The 21,521-nt window shown below is 40.9% G+C and overlaps 1 protein-coding gene across 3 annotated transcripts in view; it reads left to right on the forward strand.

Moving 5' to 3' along the window:
* Positions 1 to 18,832, forward strand: part of MBOAT2 (membrane bound glycerophospholipid O-acyltransferase 2) — a 127,662-nt gene extending 108,830 nt beyond the window's left edge. For all 3 annotated transcript variants that reach the window (XM_081264556.1, XM_081264557.1, XM_081264558.1), the window contains 6 exons: positions 4,877 to 5,069; positions 8,725 to 8,828; positions 11,724 to 11,788; positions 13,431 to 13,563; positions 15,801 to 15,952; positions 17,348 to 18,832. In XM_081264556.1, the coding sequence (XP_081120682.1) occupies positions 4,877 to 5,069; positions 8,725 to 8,828; positions 11,724 to 11,788; positions 13,431 to 13,563; positions 15,801 to 15,952; positions 17,348 to 17,573 (873 nt within the window). In that variant the 3' untranslated portion in view covers positions 17,574 to 18,832. The remainder of the gene's footprint in view (positions 1 to 4,876; positions 5,070 to 8,724; positions 8,829 to 11,723; positions 11,789 to 13,430; positions 13,564 to 15,800; positions 15,953 to 17,347) is intronic.
* The last annotated feature ends 2,689 nt before the right edge of the window (positions 18,833 to 21,521 follow it).

Genomic DNA, 21,521 nt, shown 5'->3' on the forward strand with positions numbered 1-21,521 from the left:
GTTGAACCAGAAATATTTTTTAATTGCATCTGTATTGAGCATGTCCAGATTTGTCCTTACTCCCTCATCAATACAGTATTACAGCTATTTATCAGCACCTTGTGGTAGCTGTTGTAAGTTATCCAGAGATGATCTGAAGCATATGGGAGGATGTGCATAGCCTCTATTCAAATATTACACCATTATATATAAGGTGCTTGTGCATCTGCAGGTTTTGGTATTTGGAAGGAGTCCTGGAACCCCTGTGGACACTGAGGGAGAACTGTACAGACAACTTGCATGGAAACCTGGGGGTCACGATGCTGGACACTTAGTGATGGGTTCAGCTTTATCATGTGAGCACATGAGTTAATGTTGAGTCCCTTTCTTCATGTCTTCCCCACTTTAGGGAGTATCTGAAGAGCAAGGAATTTTGTAAAATATTTGAAAAAATATCAAGAACTATAAACATGTGAGTGTAGTAGTGAATCAAACCCAACAATAATACAGGCTTATATCACCTCACTTTATTTGTGTGGAATTTACTCTTATAAAATCTTGCTTTCCTTTTGGGCTATAGACATTATCAGAAGTTGTTGACAGTGACAAATATTATTTTAAAATTTCTCATCATTTTAATATATTTTGTGTAAATTCCATAGGCATATAGTTGGCAAAGTCAAATAGCAGTAATTACTTATAAATCCCTCAAGTTGCGTTTGGAAGCTCTTTGTGCCTCCATGGGCTATGCATACTCTTAGAGTCCAAAGTAGGATAGTCAGGTAGCCAGTTGGCTCTTTGGTTGGTTCATCCCAGTTGTCTTTATCTACATTAGTTAATGTAGGACAAAGTAATAGTTGATTTTAAATGAAGTTATCTCAACGTGGCAGCTTGGGTGTCGCAGTCTATGGATATCATGGTGCCCCCACGGAGTTTCTCACATTCCCTTGATCAAAATTAATTGCATAGTTTCACTCGGCTCCAAGAGGCTGAGAGATGCATCTTGAGCTGGACTTGCCTGTGCCTAAGTGCCATTTCCTCTGCTCTGTGGAGGAGGATAGCTCCCAGGCAACACTGGCCAGCCCCCTCCTGATGTCTGTGGGCCTTTGCTCTGGGGCTGTTTGGTTTCTAGAGTAAGAGATCTCCCAATCTTCTGTGCATCACAGACTTGACTGGTGGTCATGGAGGGGGGCAGGAGCAGGGGCAGAGGGTATCCCTTGGGAGGTGGACTTTTTCCAGGCTCTCCACGTTCATTCTAGCATCTTACCCAGCCTACTCCAGACCTGTCTCTAAGCCTGGATATTTCCAGCGTCCTGCTAGAAAGATGGAGGGGTATCTGCCTCTCTAAGTTAAGGCATCTTCTCTGTGTAAATCAGGTGTATATGGGGGTGGTATACACACACCACATACTCCCACTTTGCGAAGCAGGTGGCTAGAGAAACCTGGCTAAAACTGCCTTTCCACAAGCTCTTCTCCCAGGTTTAGGCCTCCTGCTTTTCCCCCAGCTTTTCAAAGATACCTGATGCCTGCACTGATTGGTTCTCACTGCTATCTATGCCTCTTGGAAGTTGAGATCACATCTATGGTACTTTAATTTTCTTTTCTTCCTTCTTTTCCTCCCTCCCTTCCTTCCTTCCTCCCTCCCTCCCTCCCTCCCTTCCTTCCTTCCTTCCTTCCCTCCCTCCCTCCCTCCCTTCCTTCCCTCCCTCCCTCCCTCCCTCCCTTCCTTCCTTCCTTCCTTCCCCTAGACATAGTATAATGGCCACAGTATTTTATACCTCATTTTTAGGCTAATATATAGGGTCATTTATGTCATCTGACTTCATTTTCAATTTTTAGTTTTTCTCTGTTTTTTAAAATGCCTTTATTCAAATGTATAGGTAAGCTATTTGGAGACTGTATAAAGAAAGAGTAGCCTTGCTGAGTGTGATGGTACATACCTGGAATCCCAGCTTTTTGGGAGACTGAGGCAGGAGGATTTTTTGTTAAGAGGCCAGGGAAACTTATCAAGATCCTGTCTCAAAAAAATAAAAGAGTTGGGATGTAGATTAGTGGTAGAGTGCTTGCCTAATGTGGGAGCTTAGGTTTAGTTCCCAGTACAAAAAGGTGCAGCAAGAAGTCCTTGATCAGTGAGATCCTGTCTCTAAATAAAATACAAAATAGGGCTGGGGATGTGACTCAGTGGCCGAGTACCTCTGAGTTCAATCCCTAGTACCCCCCCTCCCAAAAAAAGTCCTTGAGCCCTCAATACCACGAAGGAGCAACTAAGAATAAAATGAATAGTTTTTTTAAGAACTGCAAAGAATTTAACATATGCTTTTTTGGGAGGGGCAGTGGGGGTGTACCTGGGATAGAACTCAGGAGCACTAAACCACTGAGTCACGTCCCCATTCCTATTTTATTTAGAGACAGGACTTCACTGAATTGCTTAGCACCTCCCTTTTGCTGAGGCTGGCTTTCAACTTGAAATCCTTCTGCCTCAGCCTCCCAAGCCACTGGGGTTATAGGTATGTGCTACTGTGCTCAACTAGCATATGTTTTAACTCTTGCCTTTGAGTTACTCTTTTGGCATTGTTACAAAAAAATAGTAAAACATAGATGTTCTTTTATAAATTACTTGATTTGAATTTTACTTGGCTATTTATAGTACAGAGCACTCTAAATCTAGGTATTCTGTTATACATTTCTTTATTTGGATATAGCTTTTTCTTTTTTCCACTTATGTCTTTTCCTTCATGACCTGAACCATCTCTTTTATACTGAATGAGTTTGAAATATTCTGGTCTTCTAAAAGTACAGAAGTAGTATGAATTTTAAATCCACAGAACACCAAGAGATCTGGGGTATAGTTCATTGGTAGAGCACTTGCCTAGCAAGTTCTGAGCCCTGGGTCTTCTCCCTAATACTGCAAAAAGAAAAAAAAAATTTTTTTCACCATTAAAGAAATGTCTATTATATAAATAATGTTCATGAAATGCCTAGAACCTGGAAAGTATATGAAGCACAATAAAATATTCACATGTGTAAATACACATAAAAATATAAATATACATACACACATAGATGTTTATATATTTATATAGAAAAAAGATACAAGTGGAAAAAAGATAAAGGAATATATATATATATATGAATGTGTGTGTGTGTGTGTGTGTGTATATTATATCCAGATAAAGGAATGTATAACAGAATACCTGGATTTAGAGTGCTCTGTACTTTAAATAGCCAAATAAAATTCAAGTTAAGTAATTTAGGGACTGGGGATGTGGCTCAAGTGGTAGCGCGCTCGCCTGGCATGCGTGCGGCCTGGGTTCGATCCTCAGCAGCACATACAAACAAAGATGTTGTGCCCGCCGAAAACTAAAAAATAAAGATTAAAAAATTCTCTTTCTCTCTCTCTCTCTCTCTCTCTCTCTGTCTCTCACTCTCTCTTTAAAAAAAAAAAAGTTAAGTAATTTATAAAAGAACATGTTTATTTTAATACTTTTTATAACAATGCCATGCCAAAAAAAAAAAAAAATGATTCAAAAGCAAGAGTCAAAGGACTTAACAGCATACCACAGGGACACAGCCACATTAATGTTTGTAGCAGTATAATTCACAATAGCTAAACTGTGGAACCAACCTAGATGCTCCTCAGTAGATGAATGGATTAAAAAATGTGACATGTATACACAATGGAATATTACTCAGCAGTAAAAGAGAATAAAATCATGGCATTTGCAGGTAGATGGATGGCGTTGGAGAAAATAATGCTAAGTGAAGTTAGCCAATCCCCCCGCCAAAAAAATAATTAATGTTTTCTCTGATATAAGGTGATTGACCCATAATTGGGTAGGGAGAGGGAACATGGGAGGAATAGATCGGGCAGAGGGGTGGGAGGGTAAGGGTGGGGTCAGGGGGTTAGCAATGATGATGGTGGACTGACATCATTATCTAAAGTACATGTGTGAAGACATGAACTGGTGTGAACACACTTTTAAATATACAAACAGATATGAAAAATTGTGCTCTACATGTGTAATAAGAATTGTAATGCATTCTACTGTCATTTAAAAAATAAAAAATAAAATCAATAATAAAAAAACGATACAGTTCCCTCTGCCAAATGTCCCTGTGCTAAGTAGGAAAATAAGCACAGCCCAAAACAAAAAGGACAAACAAGCAAGAGTCAAAGCGTGTATGTCTGTATGTTTGTTTGTCTATTTATGATTGTGTACACATACACACACACATTTTAAAAACAGAAGAGAGGGCTGAGGTTGTGGCTCAGCGGTAGAGCACTTGCCTAGCATGTGCGAGGCCCTGGGTTTGAACCTCAGCACCACATAAAAACAAACAAAATAAAGGTATTGTGTACAACTAAAAAGTAAATATTAAAAAAAAAAACAGAAGAGAATTGGGGAGATAAATCTGGAGGTGTCAACCTCCATGTCCCCCATCCCCCCTTCTCCCGTCACAGATGCAGCCAGGTCTGTACCTTGGGCAACCTGCCTCCCAGGAAATTTGCAAGTGTTTCTTAGTGTGGAAATGAATTTAGCAATTTGTGATTCCAAATAACATACATTAATATCAATTTTAACTTTTACATAAAAATCTACCAAACGTTATAGTGTTAATATTTTTTGGTATCCATTTGCATTCACATCTTTAGCCTTTTGCATGCTTTTAGATTTTTTTATTCCCTGAAAGTTCTGAAAACACAAACTGGGGTTCTGGTCTGAGTTGTGGTTTCGTTCCTGCTGCCTCCTATGGGACAATGGGTCACCTGAGACCCTGAGTGCTGTGCAACTCCTGCCTTGGGCTGGTGCTGGTGGAGGATGCGAATCAGTGATAACATGTAAGAGCTCTTCAGGGGGTTTGGATACAGGTGGTGACTCTGCCTCACACCTTGCAGGAAGCCGTGGTTCAGAAACTCCTGGTGTGTGGGCTCTCCTTGCTCGTTCACTTGACCATCTCCAACATGTTGCCTGTGGAGTACAACATCGACGAGCGCTTTCAAGCCACAGCTTCATGGCCAACCAAGATTACCTATCTGTACGTGTCTCTACTGGCTGCTAGACCTAAATACTATTTTGCATGGACCTTAGGTAAGTAACATGTAAATAGACTTCTCTGTTTCTGTGTTATAATGTATCTTATAGCTAATCATGAGAGTGTCTTCATTGTTTTGTTTTTTTGTGATGGGGCTTCTATGTGTTGCCCAAACTGGCTTTATATTCTTAAACTCAAGCTGCCCCTGCCTCAGCCTTCCCAGGAACTGGGCCTACAGGCACACCAACCATACCTGGCGCAAGAGTACCCTCTTGAGGATGTATAATTAAAGACCAATTCGAAAAATGGGAGTTGTCTGGGTAGAAGACACAAGCCCCACCATTTACATATGGGGATATACTCTCTCCCCTCAAAATCTGAGTATATTAAGCTTCCATTAAGATTAAGTAGATTGTTAAACATATGATAAGGACTTTATCAGCAAAGTGAACAAAATTATATTGGTACACTGAAAAGAGGTTGTTGGTTATCCCCAACAGGTAAAGCAGGTATTAGAGAAAAGATAACCCTCAATTGTGGTTTTTACGATTGAATGTGACTTTAGCATGTGAAAAATGGCTAGTTTTTTAAAAATACTTTTTAGTTGATGTACTTTTATTTATTTATTTACTTACTTATGTATGGTGCTAAGGATTGAACCCAGTACCTCACGCTGCTAGGCAAGTGCTCTGCCACTGTGTCACAACCTCAGCCCTAAAAAATGGCTAGTTTTACATGCATGAGCCAAGAATTGTGGAAGTACCTAATCTTTGACAGGTGTAGCTGGGGCCACACAGGAAGGAGGAAACTGGGATTGAGAAACAGTGCTTTCCCAAGATCCTGCCACCCTGCTGAAAGGAGCCTTAGCAGACCTCTGAGGCTGACAGCTGAGGCCAGCTCCTGTCCTGGTAAAGAGACAGAGATACATGTCCCAGGACAAATCAAAACCTCTTGGATATGTGTCATCTTGTGCTTGGACTCACTGGTTACGGACCCTCTGTTCTCAACACTGTGTCCATCTGCCTTGTGTTTGGTACTTGGTGGCTGAGTGAACACTTGAAGAAGCATGTCAGTCACCTGATGCTGGGAGCAGGCTGAGCACTGGCATTTACTACGTGCTTTGTTTAGTGGTGAACAAACACTTCTGAAGATGTTTTTTTACACCTGTGAAACCACTTAAATTCTATCTATAAACTGGGTATAGTAGTGGAGCAGTCCTGTAATCCCAGCAGCTCAAGAGACTGAGGCAGGAAGACCACAAGTTCAGGCCAACATCAGCAATTTAGTGAGACCCTGTTTCAGAATAAAGAGGACTGGGATTGTAGCCCAGTGGTAGAGCACCCCTGAGTTCGATCCCCAGTACCACCAAAATAAATAAATAAATAAGTATTCTGTCTTTAAATTGAGACTGAATTTTCTCCATACCCACCCAGCATTTGTAGGATTTCATTAAGAAATGCATAAGAATGCCAGACATGGTGGTACAGGCCTGTAATCCCAGCACTGTGGGAGGCCAAGACAGGAGGGTCGAAAGTTCAAGGCCCATGTGGGCAATCTAGTAAGACCATCTCCAGATACAGAAACCAAAAGGGCTGGGAGTGTAGCACCACTGAAAGTGTTTGCCCAGCACATGGGCCCTTGGGTTCCATTCCCAGTATCACACATGAAAGAGAAAAAGAGATTCATTACTAATTATTTCTTTGCTGATTGTGACAATTAGAAGAAACCTTGAAATGAAAAATTAGAAGATTAGAAGATTCTATACCCCCATCCCAATATTTGGTTTGATAAGCCAGGAAAAGATTATTTTCTTTTTTCCCAGTTCCTCTTTGAGGAAATAATTTGATCAGAACAATTTGAAGTGGAGCTACATTCAAAGAATTTTTGCCGTGAGCTTATAAGGCTATTTATTCATTCAACAAATGCTTTAACTTTGTAGTGTGCTATACTATTATAGGTGCTAGTGATGGTTAACATCTGCAATCTAATTTGCAGTTTGGGATCAGGCAAGGAGCAGAGTGAGGCTTATTTCAGCATCTGAATGGGCCCATCCCCTCTCCTCCCAAGCCTTGTTTTTTTTTTTTTTTTTAATTGTCCATTTGGTTCTTAAATTGGAGTTCTGTGATATCTGGAGGTCCAGGGTATTTGCAGGAATCGAAGATTTCCAGTATCATCCTTTAATATAGTTTTTGCATTATGATCATAATTTTTAAAAGAAGAATGGATCATGTGGGTAATTACTTTGGTGGGTTCTTGTAAATAAATGTTTTTAAATTTAGTTTCTTTGATACTAAATGGCTACCTCAACAGTAATGTTTAATTTTTCATTTCAAGGTTTCTCAAAATAGGAATCAGGCTTCTAGATTTCCCACCTGCCCTCTTCTCACCCCTTCAAATAGATCATTTCTTGGAATTTGAACAGTTTTTTGCTTTTAACTCAAGTTGGCATAGCCCTGACTTGGTCTGTATAGGGACAGGTCAAAGTTGAGTTGATGCCAGTGGTTGGCTCTTTGGAGTCATGGGTCACTCACCTCACCTCACCCTGAGGAACCTCGGGCCACCTGAGGTGCAGGCCAGGCTCTTGTTGGGGGCTGGGTAAAGGTAGGCCTCACCTGCCGTTTGGTCTCTGAGCCAGTCCCCTTGGGAGAGGAGCCATTGGTGAGGAGTTACTTCCAGATGGCAGCAGGCCAGAAAAGATGGCAAAAGTGAGCAAGTTAAGAAACCAGAGGTGGCAGCCTCCATGGAGCAGGGCCTCAGCGCAGACGTGCTGCCGTGCTGGTTGTGAGTGTTGCCCTATCAGTAGGCTTACCTGAAAGGCTCCTGTATCAATAGGCTTACCTGAAAGGCTCCTGTATCAGTAGGCTTACCTGAAAGGCTCCTGTTTACTGGACCAAAGGAAGCTAAGCTCTTTAACCCTGACAAAGGGATCAGTCTAGCTCATGTGTTCTTTTTTCCTCCAAAGTGTAAATTTCGAAAATCCTGTTTGATATACTAAAACACTAATATGGAATGAAAACAACTTAAGGATGGGGTGCATAGCTATAGTCTTCGGTTGGTTTTTGGTGGATTTCAGCTTACTCTTGGTTGTAGCAGAAACAGCATAAGTTATAAAGTTTTCCAATTGATTGGGAAAGGGCTTATTTGAGGGAGAATTCAAGCAGATATGTAAATCAAAGATAACTAATTGAGCATTGTGGTGAAAAGGATTAAAAAACAGATTTTGGAGACGTAGAGTGGATTCTAATGAATAAGAAAGAAGAAAATTGAAATGAAAACATGCCTCATCTATATATTCTTCTTTATAGTATAGTCAAATATGTGTCTAAAAGGAACATGGTGATCTCACAGTGGAGCATCTCCTAGCAGTTTGGTGCTGAATGCTTTTGGCTGTGTTCCAGGAAGCATTCTAGAGTTTCAAAGTTATTTTCTACACACTGTATGTACCTTTAGCCTGTTGGTGCCAGCAGGTCTTAAATTGCACCTGCCCTTTACTCATGCTTAATGTGTTATGTTTCATTGATTATTCAAATTGCCCTTATTGGGGTAGTTATTTTCAATGTGTGTGATAATGTTTCTAACCTTCCTTAAAATTAGAATACATCTATTTATACTGTTTATTAGTAAGAGATACATAAAGCACAACACACATCTGGGAGGATATAGATTGCTACAAAAGTTCTTAATACTTTTTTTTTTTTAACTTTGCTACAGCTGATGCTATTAACAATGCTGCAGGCTTTGGTTTCAGAGCATATGACAGAAATGGAGCAGCTCATTGGGACTTGATTTCCAATTTGAGAATTCAGCAAATAGAGGTGAGTAAATCATGAAGAAGTTATCATTCTGTCACTCTACCAGTATTTACTGATGACCAGCCCTGTGCCAAGGAACCAAGGAATAAGATGGGTACCAGAGGGCCCTCCACCAGTGCCATCAGGTTTCTGATCAGAGAGGGCTAGGCATATAGTGTTCTTCAGACTGGGGCTTAGCTTAGTGCGGGTGTCTGAGGGACAGATGTCTTAAGCAGGAGACTGCCAGGTACTCCAGGTAGGAGGAACAGCCTGAGAAGATGAGAGGTTTAGGCAGTTGTGAGGGCTCCTTGTGCTCAAGGTGTGCAAGGTCAGGTATGCCCAGCACGGTCTTAGAGGCCATATGAGGGGTTTGAACTTTCTTGCAGGAGCAGTGGTGGAGCACTGCGGGTATGTTACAGGGGCAGGTGAGTGAGCTGAAACCAGAGACATGTTCTAGAAGGATCCAGCATGTAGAACTTGTTGTCCTTACAGGCAGAGATCTGCTGGGAGATATAGTATTAATCCAAGATGCTGGTGCCTTAAACTAGGAAACTCCCAGAGGGAATAGAAAGAAAGGAGTTCTCAGAGCGCTGTGTGTGAGACTCAACAGAACTTGGTAATGAATTGGAACCAGTAGAGAAACAAGGTGCAGGTCAAGCATAGCTGCTTTAAGCAACCAGGGTTATGGTGATGCCTCTCCCTGAGATAGGAAACAAAGATGCACAGGTTTGGAGAGAGAGAGAGTGTGTGTAAATCTCAGACTCGCTAAGTTGTCCAGCAGGCAGACAAATGGTCAATCAGCAGAGACACCTGAGCCCAGAATTGTAATTTGGGAACTCGAACTCATAGCCCTGGGGGAAGCTAAGAGCAAGGCCAGCAGAGACCACTGAGAGAAGAGAAGGTGCATCTGAAAGAGCACTTGAGGCCAGACAAGGAGGCCATCAGGAAAATAAGCAGGGAGAGGAGGGAAAGCCAGGCAGATGCTTCGCCAGCCTGTGAGAAGCTTTATTCCAAACAGGAGAAATTGCAAGACTGTAGGTAAAACGTCAACAGGGAACTTTATGAAAATGGCCCAGGCTGGACCCACCCAAGATCCCAGGCATGGTCAGCAGGCTCGAGGCACTGCAGTGAGGAGCTGAGGGAAGCAGAGCGCTGGCCCTGGGGAAGTTTCCCACGGTAACTAAACCTGAGTGGGGCCTCTGGGTCTTTCTCAGTTTAGAGGGAATGTGGAATAGAGAGGAGTCAGTCAACTGTCAGATCCAGAATTAGGAAATTTCACAGGACATAAGACATATGACCTGTGGGGTTGTTTTTTAAAACATATTAGTGGCATAGAAAAAGTAGAGGGTGGGAAGGGACTATTACAGATTAAAGGAGACTGTGGCCAACCACACCGCACAAATCAAAAAGGTATTAAATGATGCTAAATCTTTTGAGCAGGGTGTAGTGGGTGGTATATATCTGAAGTCTCACCTGCTTGGGGTGCTGAGGCAGGAAGATTGCTTGAACCCAGAAGTTCAAGACTGTCCTAAAAAAGAAAAATTATTATTAATTTTGTTAGATCTAATAATGGTTTCTAAAATGTCCTTGTTGGGCATCAATTTTACATTATTTCCACGTGAAATGCGATTGTAGTAATTGTTTTGAAATCTTCCTAATAATGTGAGGAATAAAACATGGAGAAGAGGAAGGGAAGATGGGTTCGTGCGGAGCTAGGGACGGACGTGTGGTGGTGGTCCAGGCTTCGGTTTGCTGTCACCACCTGCAGAGCCTTCCCAGCACTTTGTTCCCTGGTTGTCCCCCTGCAGTGTTAGTGCTGTGGACATACTGTGTGTCTCTTGGTCCACTGTGTGTATGCACGTGGTTTATACAGGAAAGGACGGGATTTATGTACCCCACTAGGACAGTTTTCATCCTCTTGGGGGCGCTGTGTGGAATAACATCAAGAAAAGCATTAGTTTTTCCAAGGAGAATATGGACAGCTCTGCTAAGTGTCCTTGAGGTGTCAACTGAGATAAGGACAGATAAGTGTCCCATAGGTTGCTTTAATTGAGAACCATGAGCCTGGAGGTCTAGAATGCCCCTGCTGTTCCAGGCTTGGCTTGCAGATATGCCTGTGGGGAAGGAGGAAGCTTGCTGTCAGGGGCTGGGGTTATGATGGGCATGCAGGTTGAAAGGAAAAGAGACAAAGGCCTCAGGGATTTTGATAAGACAACAGTAAATAATGGACCATGGAGTCTAAAATGGTAGAAGAGGGCTGGTGATGTAGCTCAGAGGTAGAGTGTTTTGCATGCACAAGACCCTTGGTTCAATCCCCAACACCGCCCCAAATAAATGTTAATTAAAATAAAATAAAAAGGGCTGGGGACGTGGCTCAAGCGGTAGCGCGCTCGCCTGGTGTGCGTGCGGCCCGGGTTCGATCCTCAGCACCACATACCAACAAAGATGTTGTGTCCGCCGAGAACTAAAAAATAAATATTAAAAAAAAAAAAAATTCTCTCTCTCTCTCCTCTCTCACTCTCTCTTAAAATAAAAAAAATAAAATAAAATAAAACACAGTCTTCCTCTCCCACTTCACCCAGACAGTGGCAGGGATTGGGAGAAAGGAAGATGATGAGGTAGACACTCTAGTCCTTGGTGTTGGACAAAGGTGTTTGTATACTCAGCAGGACTTTCTTTGTAGTAATTTCATGACAAGCTTTGTAAATATTGACACACAGGAGAAAGAGTGCATTTATTCATTTCCCAAAATTAACTCCTTTTAAGAATGATGTTATTACTATCTGCAAAAAATAGCATCAAGGAATGAGGAATCTTTTGCTATCATCATTATGCGGAAGTTTTAGTTTTAATTTTTCAGCATAATATTTATAGCTTCATTGTTTTGTTGGCCAATGAAAAGTTTCCTTTGTTTTTCAGATGTCAACAAGTTTCAAGATGTTTCTTGATAATTGGAATATCCAGACAGCTCTTTGGCTCAAAAGGTATGTTTCTTCAAGAACGTTTTTATAGATATATTTTGGCATCTAGTACTTGAAGTTGAACTTCGTCGAATTCATGTTCTTAATTAAATTCATGGTGTGTTAAGTGACATTGTGGCTTTGGTATCAACCTAGGAAAGACTGTTAGCACCCACCTGATCAGGACAGTTGGGCCTGAGTCACGGTTCTCTATCACCACCTGCTCAGCCAGTTTTCTGCTCCTCTGCCCCAGTCCTCAGTGCCTCTGCTGCCATCCCCAGAGATGTGGAGTGGTTTTTTTGTTTTTGGTTTTGGTTTTGGATTTTTGATGCTGGGGATTGAACCCATGGCCTGGGCCTGCGAGGCAAGCATTCTACCAACTGAGCTATATCCCAAGCCCAAGATGTGATTTTAAAGAAACTCTGTACATATCCACTCTACATGTGCTGCAGGTTTTCTGGAACAGTTCCAGTTTGAATATTCCAGTCTGACAGATCTTTATGTTTTAGGCACGGGCCCAAAGATAGGCCAGTCCCCCCAGAGGTCTCAGAGCACAGCAGTGGACCAGGCACCTGCTGATCCCTGTGGGGGTTATTGTGAGAGAGCAGGAGCAGCATGGCACGCAGGGAAACAAGGGGACATTTCTCAGAATCCTGAGCCAGGATGTCAGTTAGGATGTGTGGCCCGGAAGGGGAGGGCACCAGCCCTGGGCAGAGCAGGGCCTGTCCAGTCTAGGATGACACCAGAACATCCAGGTTCTCTCTCCAGTGTCCACAGGCACCTGCTCAGTCTTGAATTTATTCTTAAAGTATTGTTCCTGTTCAGAGAGGGCTCAAAGTCGCCTGCCTTTGTAGTGTTTCTTTAAGACAATTGAATATCTTACCCCTTGAGATACCTCATTTTTACCATGCCTTCCTGATCCCAGCCAGGCCCCCAGCAGTGTCAGATTCTCTGAACTCATCTGTTGTGTGATGTTATTGTTGTTATTTATATATTTATACTTATGTTTAATTCTAAATTTGATACCTTAGTAAAAGCTCATTTCCATCTGAATTATATGCCCTATTATAGGAGAATTTCAGACTAAGCATAGCCTATTTAATTTACCAGAAAGAATCATGTTCAATTGAAAGTTTTGAGTGTTTTTAACGAAAGCAATAAAATCACTCATGGCTGGGATCCTACTCCTTGACCCCAAGCTCAAGGCCAGCCTGAGCAGCTCAGTGAGACCCTGTCTCAAAGTAAAAAATAAAAACAAACCAAAAAGGGCTGGGACATAGCTCAGAGGTAGATCGCATGGCGGAAAGAAGCCTTGGGTTCAGTCCCCAGTGCCATCCAAAAAGGGGAGGAGGGGAGACAAAGAAAAAAAAATATGTAGAATAAAACCTCTAACTTTAATATTAATTGTAAATTTTAGGGACTCCCAAATAGTAGAAATGATAATTTAGTGGTTGTGGGAAAGTAGGAATTGAATTTGTTTCTAAATTTGATACTTAATAACCGTAACATCCCTGAGATTCCAGACCAAGTTATTACCCAAGATAGATAGTATTTGTTCTTCTGGCTACTAAAATCCTGCCAGGTACTGGGAGAATGATCAGTGTAGGGTTGGTAAGCTCAGATCCACTCACTCCTCTTGATTCTCTGTGTTTTTTGTGGATTTTAGGGTGTGTTATGAACGGGCCTCCATCAGTCCAACCATCCAGACTTTCTTTCTCTCTGCCATTTGGCATGGGGTATACCCAGGATACTATCTGACCTTTTTAACAGGGGTATTGATGACATTAGCAGCACGAGCTGTAAGTATCAAGAATTTTAATTATAATTCAGTGACCCTACTTCTTTAGCCTTGATTAGCACAGTCCTCTGCAGTGGAGCCCACATACGTAGCGAGTCTCCCTGCACACGGCCTTCCGTGCTTTACCTGAGAAGCACACAGGAGGCACTCACATATTATACTTATTTTTACAGAATTTTCTGAGGGAAAGAGAAAAATAGTTAAATAAAGATGATCAGAATGATAGGTTTGTTTCAGAAGTGCTTTCTGAAAGCCGAGACCTTTGAGTCACTTGAGGTGGAGAGCCGAGTGTGGGTCAGCCTGAGGAGCGTGCTGGGCACGCCCAGCAGAGGGTCCACTTAGGAGCTTGGAGTCTTCTCTACAGCAGTTTGCCTTGTTGGATCCTAGAGCAGCATTATGGGAAACAGTCAAGACAGATCAGGTGACATGTAGAGGAAAGGAGAAAGATGAATTAGTGTTGTATCCTTGAGAGTCAGAGGAAAGCCATGTGACAAAACTGACCTTTGAACTAGCTGTGGTAGCACTCAGAGGTAAGGTGGCTTCATTTAACAAACAGCAAGTGTTGACTGTTAAGTTTTAAGGTAGCATGATGGTGTACGAGGGAAGTCAGGAAGCTAAAGGCTGTGCCTTTGATAGTTTGGTGAAATCGGGTATCGAGTGTGTGTACGTTGTGAGTGGTTATATGCACATACCAATGCATGTTTCCCGAGGCATGTATGATAGGCTCCATGGTTTTTTTTAAGATGGTAAGTATCAGAGATGAAAGAAATATTTCTTCGTTGAGATCCAAAGCATTTAGTCTGGGCTTTGAAAGATGAAAGGTAGAGCTGGGCATGGTGGCGGATACCTGTCATCCCAGCAACTCAGGAGGCTGAGGCAGGGAGATCACACGTCAGGGCTAAAAAAAGGAAATTATTATTTCAATACTGAGTGAGATGTGGGGGAGATATGGGGGAGAAAATGTTATTCTAGGCATGGAATGACATTAACAAAACTGTGGTTAAAATGTCATGCTATATTTGGAGAACAGTAACTAAATCTAATTGAAGAGGAGAATTGTATTCATAAACAGTGGATAATTCTGGATAGGTACAGAGGGGAGAGGAGGAGAGCAATAATGGGAGAACTTGAATATCAAACTGGGGAAGAACCTAAGCCTGTTCCGTTTGCAATATTAGGTAGTTAAGGTAAGGTTTGCTTTTCATTGTCTTTCGGTTTTTTATTTTTATTTTTGCAGTGCTGGGTATTATACTTAATGCCTTGCAAATGCTTGGCAAGCACTCTGCCAGGGAGCCAGCTCCCCAGCTGGGTAAGGTTTGTAAGAATACTGACCACCATACGTGAAGAAATGGGTTTGTCATTAATGGGCAGAGTGGACTAGATAATAGGTATCCCGCTGGTGAGGTAGGCAAGAAGTCACAGGCAGGATTTGGTTTTGGCCACTAAGAATGATGGTCTTTTCGTGGAAGAACCATTTCTCATGTGCCAGCTCCACTCTAAAGGAGTAAGACGGCATCTGGAGAACAGGGCTGTGCGTCCCATAAACATACTAGACGAGAAGAGTGAGGAACGCAGGAGAAGAGACAGCACCATGATTGGGTTGAAAAGGTTGAGATGTTTTCACTACCTTGAAAACTTTAAAAAGTCATCAAAATAGTGAAGATTAGAAAACACCAGTTTTTTGAGAGGCTCTTTCAGCTTCCATTTGTGAGTGATGTGTGTGGTTGCTGTTTGTTTCTGGTGAGTGCTGTTTAACCTGAGCTCAGTGCACGGGATCTATTTGTTCACATGTGTAGAGGTTAAAGAGAGAGGTGACGAATATACCTTTCATAGTGGCAGGAGAAACTGAAGATAGGTTGAACTCTTGTTTATATTCTGTCCTCTCCCAAGTACCAGTTAAGGAGCTTTGCGTAGTATTGTTTTTAACTCTTTGGGGAAATTTTTCATTTTAATGCAACTTCAGATCAACTAAGAAGTTGCACAGAGCTCCTGTAGGCCCTAGGCCCAGATCCATGAGTTCATGTCTTGCCTGGATGCCTTCTTTCCCACCTCCACGGCTTACGCCCAAGTGTGTTCAATTTTTCAGAACCAGCTTTTCTCACAGTGGTAGTATCATTTTAGACTCATGCCAGCTGCTTGCAAGTTCAACATTCTTGATATAGTCACTGCCAGTATAATTGTGTAAGTAATGTTAATTTAAAGATATAGTAAGTGTTTTTTGTTTATTTTTTATTTCAGATGAGAAACAACTTTAGACATTATTTCCTCAAAACTCCCCAACTTAAATTATTTTATGACATCATAACATGGGCAGTAACTCAAATAGCAATAAGTTATACAGTTGTGCCATTTGTGCTTCTTTCTATAAAACCATCATTCATGTTTTACAGGTAAGTGTTACTCATAAGATTTGTCAGGAAAGAAAGTTCCTTGCTATTGCATGAGATATGAAAATAGTACTGTACCTCATTTTCTGCTGGTAGAAGCATGACAGTTACTTCTTAATCCTGAACCAAGCAATCTCAAATCTTCATGGGATGGCTCACATTCCTGAAGGTGAGGAAAGTGCCAGCTGGTAACTGCTGCCTTAGCTTTCAGGGACGTTGAACTGGAAACCTCCTGGCCTGATTGTCCAGGACCTGGTTGGGAAAAAAGTTGGGTCTTTACAAAGAATGATTAATTATCTTGGTTTCTTTAATCAAAGGAAAATAAGTTACTTAGATTTTTACTTATTTGTTTCTTTTCACTCTTTTGTTTCATTAGTACTATGGTCATCACTGTAGTATTAGAAATTGTTAATTTGAATTCCATATATTTTATTTGTTTATCTCCTCCCCTTGCCCCATCTAATTCCACTCCCCCATAATAGTGATAGCTTAGAGATCAAAACTTGATCCTTTCATAAATTCTTTAGATTTTGGGGGACTTAGGACAGAATGTGCAGCTGGAAAATTGTCAAATACAATATTACAAAAATCATACATACAGAAAGACATTTCTACTTTAACAGAATCATTTCTTACTTTAAAATGCAGTGAATTGGGCTATTCGATGCATCTCAGGTACTTCTCTCAATCACTTGAACTTCCAACTATTATAGAGCAGTTGAGGTCACATTTGGTTTATATTTGATTTGGGGAATAATGTTTCTGAGTATCTTAAATAACATGGCCTTTCTTTACGTGTGGAAGTCACCACCAGGCACTGTTGCTTATCTGTTGCTTTCCTCCTCAGAATCCCTGTGACTCAGGGAGAGACAGTGGACAGCAGGGGGCATGGCCAAGCCAGGCTCTACTGTCCTTATTGTCTCTTTGGTGACTCAGAATTAGAGTCTCTGGATTGAAGAGATTATTTTCAGATCACTACCACTGTTAATAAGTACCTTTCTTCTTGTCCTGTTCCAAGCTGTGTAATCTACCCTCATGCTCAGGGGAGCAGAGCTCTGTAGAGACCCTGGGCCGCAGTGTGGAGGTCCACCTTGAAGGGGAGGGAGCAGTGACGCAGGTGTCCGAAGGGTGCAGTGAAAGATTACTAGTGTCTGGGGCTGGGGATGTGGCTCAAGCGGTAGCGCGCTCGCCTGGCATGCGTGTGGCCCGGGTTCGATCCTCAGCACCACATACAAACAAAGATGTTGTGTCCGCCAATAACTAAAAAATAAATATTAAAAAACTTCTCTCTCTCTCTCTCTCTCTCTCTCTCAAAAAAAAAAAAGTTTAAAATAAATAAATAAATAAGGATTACTAGTGTCCAAATTTAATACAACTAACTTTTCCTTTTTCTTTTAGCTCCTGGTATTACTGCCTTCACGTCTGTAGTATCTTAGTATTATGGTTGTTGCCAGTGAAAAAGACTCAAAAAGGAAAGAATATACATGAAAACCATCAGCTCTCACAGTCCAGAAAGGTTGACGAAAGAGAAAATTCTTTGGGAGAGGACAGTTTCTCCACAACAAACAGCATTTGCAATCAGAACCAAGAAAAAGCCTCTAGACCACCTTCCTCAAGGCAGTGACTGCCTTTCTTGTGTTCACAGAAACCAGTCTTAGCACCTTCGCAAGGGGTTTGTGTTTGTTTGAAAAGAGATTAGCGGGGGAAATGGGACAGCTATAGGTAGGGAATTTCCTGTAAACCATAGTGGAAACGGAAAGAAGCAGCCCTCCCATGCCATGTCCCTGTGGGCCACGCCTTATATAAAAATATTTTCATATTTCATGGGGCATTCCAACCTCAGCATATGTCCACAAGGTCATATGTGTGCCCTGTGGCCGAATGTATGTTGTGTACCCCAAGGCACTGCAGAGGTGGAAAACTTATCGTATCCGTCTGAATGATTGAGGGGGTTAACTTTTCCAAATGAATGTCTTGCCTTAAACCCTCTATTTCCTAAAATATTGTTCCTAAATGGTATTTTCAAGTGTAATAGTATGAGAAGATTATTTCAATATTTGATGTTGTATAATGTAAAGGAATTTAGAAGGAATTTGAAACAGGATATTTAAGATGGTAGATACTTTAAAAATGCAATAAACATCTCAGTATTTGAAGGGTTTTCTTAAAGTATCTCAAATGACTACAGTACATAGTGAAACTGTAAGCAGTAATGGATGCCAAATTATAGGTAGCTTATTTTGCTGGAGAGCTTAATTACCTTGTGTTAGTCAGAGAGTCCTTCCAGGAGGAACTTCTTAAACATAATTAAAGGTTGGTAATGTGATATTTTAAGCTTATTTTCTTAAAAAAGAAAATGAGGCAGGAAAGTAGGAATGAAGAAAGCTCTGTGAGACTTGGAGCTAGAAACAGTTCCCCCTTTCTGCATGGGGTTCTGTGTGACTGTCTAAGACATAAAAGTTTAAAAACTGGGTAATACTTTGGACTTTCAAGTGAAATTTATCAAGCATAAATTATATAGAATTAGAAGAGATAATGAGAGTAACAGTGATAGACTGCTTTTTTTTGAAAGAAGTCTCTAGTAATTAGGGTTCTGTCTGGCTAATCAATTTCCTATCCTTGTCACTTTAATTCCTATGTGGAAAAGTTTTAGGGAATCAAAAACTTAAAAGACATGGAGACTGAATGACATTTTTGAGACTAATAGAAATTAGTTTCCAGATGCTTTTAAATTTCTCACATTAAAATTTTGTTGTTAACTCCTGCTAAGATGAGTTTTAGATTCTGTAAGAAGCAAACTGTGATTTCTTCTTATGGGCCATTTCTACCATGAATAATCTTGCCTTGAATTCCTGGGCATCTCCTTTAGTCTGCAGAGTATTGAGCAGGAGCTGGGACTGGAGGCCTGGTGGTACAGCTGGGCCCAGCCACAGATGGTCGGTCACCCTGTGGCAGGGAAGGCAGACGAGGCCTTCCAACCTCACCGTTGCTTGACCAATCTTTGGAACTTTTCTTTTTGCCTTAAATTTTTATGAAATGAAATTATGTCTATGATGAGTCTCTTTTTCTGATCACTAATAAACTTATAAATGAAGTAAAGACAAAACAAAAATCTGACATAAGCTCTGTAGTATTTCATGTAAAGAAATGAAAAGTCAATGCACTTGGAACTTCTGTGGTCTCAAAAAGTCAGTGTATTGTCTTAGAACTTTTAGAAACACACTTGCTTTTCTAAAGGCTTATGTTTTTCTCTTTGATGAGGTAAACCCCACTTCTTCCTCCCAGGCCAGGGTAGATAGCTAAGTAACTTTTGTCTGTTTTCCCGTACATTGAAATTAAGCTAGCTGCATAATGTGAGGTTAAAAACGAATGTTCATGGAAAGTGTCTCCTCTTAAAACATCTTCTCAGTTTAATCAATGCTGCAGAGAATCTGCTCACTGTTTAGAGTAACCAGAAAGCTCTGCAAAAACTTTTGTGTTTTTTGTTTTCTTGGTTCTCTCTATCCAGCTACTTACAGAGAGTCACCATTTATTTCTGTTGCCCGAGTATATTTCATCTCTCAGCTTTAGCCCACATCATGGCCCCTGCTTTTTGCTGACTGAACATCTAACTGCAGCTCTGTCTGCAAAGAGCAAAGTGTTGGGCTGGCTCCTGGATTCCCATCAGGATGGCACTGAGCTGTCCTGGTGGGCTAATTTTTACCCCCCTGAATCTACTAGTGCTTTTTATGAAATGTTTTTTGAATACCTCTCATCTGATTTGGAGAAATAATCACAAATATGCAATCTAAAAGAAAAACTAGGATTCTAATTCTCACCTTGATTTTTCTCCAAGAAAAAAAAAAGTTTTACAAAATGAATATTCTCTTTGGAGTGATGTGAAGATTAATTTTTTGCTTCTACCTATGGTAGAAGAATTAAAATCTAGCATATCTCTACTGCTGTCAAGTATAAAGGGATTCATTGTGATGTGTGCTTGCTTTTTTTTTTTTTCCTTCAGCAGCAGAATAGGATTCAGTGTGTATTTATATTATTTTCCCACTCTTCAGATATCATGAAACCACACCAGAGATGATCAGTCAACATCATATTTATACTTCTGGGTAATTACATACTACTCAGGGAAAAAAATGAACAAAAATAATTATTCTTCCCTCAATTTCATTTTCTTGAAACAATAATAGTTACTTTGACATGTCTCAACTGTCATCATTTTATAAGTGGCTCATTCTGTTTTTAAAATTAGCATTTTTGCTGGAACTCAGGGTAATAGGGGATGTTTATTTAGCTTCTGAAATATCCAGAGTAATCGACAAGATTTATTTGGCTTCAAAAATGTCCAGCCACCACTTCTCCTATCAGCCTCCACCTTCCACTTGTTTAACATGTTGCCATTGGTCCCCACCATGTTGACACTCACACAGGGACTTACATACACACCGCTTTTGAGAAACCTTTGCAGTGAAAGGTGGTTTCTGGAGGTAAGGGAAGTTCCTCCTGTGAGCACTGCCTGACCTGGAGGAGGAACTGGACTCTCTGGCTCTGCCTGTTGAGTGCCTGTTCTCTAGCGCTCATTCTCCCTTCCCTTGCAAGGGAGAGGAACGAGGACCCAGAAGGGGAGCCAAGTGCAAGGACATGGGCAGATTCACAAGGAGAACTATTGTGGTTGCTGATTTTCATTACTGACGCTCAAAGCCATGACTTTTTTAAAGGTTGTCATAGCAACAGAGTATTTGTGAGTGTGTATGTGTGTGTGGTACTGGGAATTGAACCCAGGGATGCTCTACCACACCCTCCAACTGTTTTATTTTTGTTTTTAGGCAGGGACTCACTAGTTTATTGAGGCTGGCCTTGAACTTCTGATTCTTCTGTCTCAGCCTCTTGAATCAGTGGGATCATAAGTGTGCACCACTGCACCTGGCCAGAAGAAAACCTTTTTAGTTGTTGTTTGATTGTTTTAGTTGTGGTTTGGATCTTTTAAATTTTATTTTGTTTTGCCTTTGGTACTGAGGGTTGGACCCAGGAGCGCTTTACCACTGAACTACATCCCTAGCCCTCCTTTTGATCCTCCTGCCTCAGCCTCCTCAGTCACTGGGATTATAGGAGTGTGCCACCTTTCCCGGCTCAGAGGGCAAACAATCCATTAGATCAGAAGGTGTGGCAATATACTATTTCTACTGAACATAGCCCTTAAAAATGACTTTCATAGTGAAATGGTCTCTATTGAAGAAAACATTTATTTTTTATTTTTGGTACTGGGGATTGCCGCTTTATTTTAAACTACAGAAAATAATTAAAATTTTTGCCATTAAAATGATTATATAAGTCATTCTTTATTTGTTGACTTTAGGACAAACATTTCCTGTTTAAAATTCATACCTTTTAAATATTTAATTTGCATATTCTTGAACAAATTGGACATTTATACTTTTTGTTTCCTAATTCATAATTATTGGATAATTGGTTTTATGAGTTCTACATAAGATTGAAAAAAATTACTTGAGAGAATGATTATCTCAAAATGGTACCGTATTGCTGTCAGCTAAGGATTTGTCCAAACTTCTAGATATCG

This window comes from Spermophilus citellus, assembly GCF_964194105.1.
Source record: "Spermophilus citellus genome assembly, chromosome: 13".
Lineage (NCBI taxonomy): Eukaryota > Metazoa > Chordata > Mammalia > Rodentia > Sciuridae > Spermophilus > Spermophilus citellus.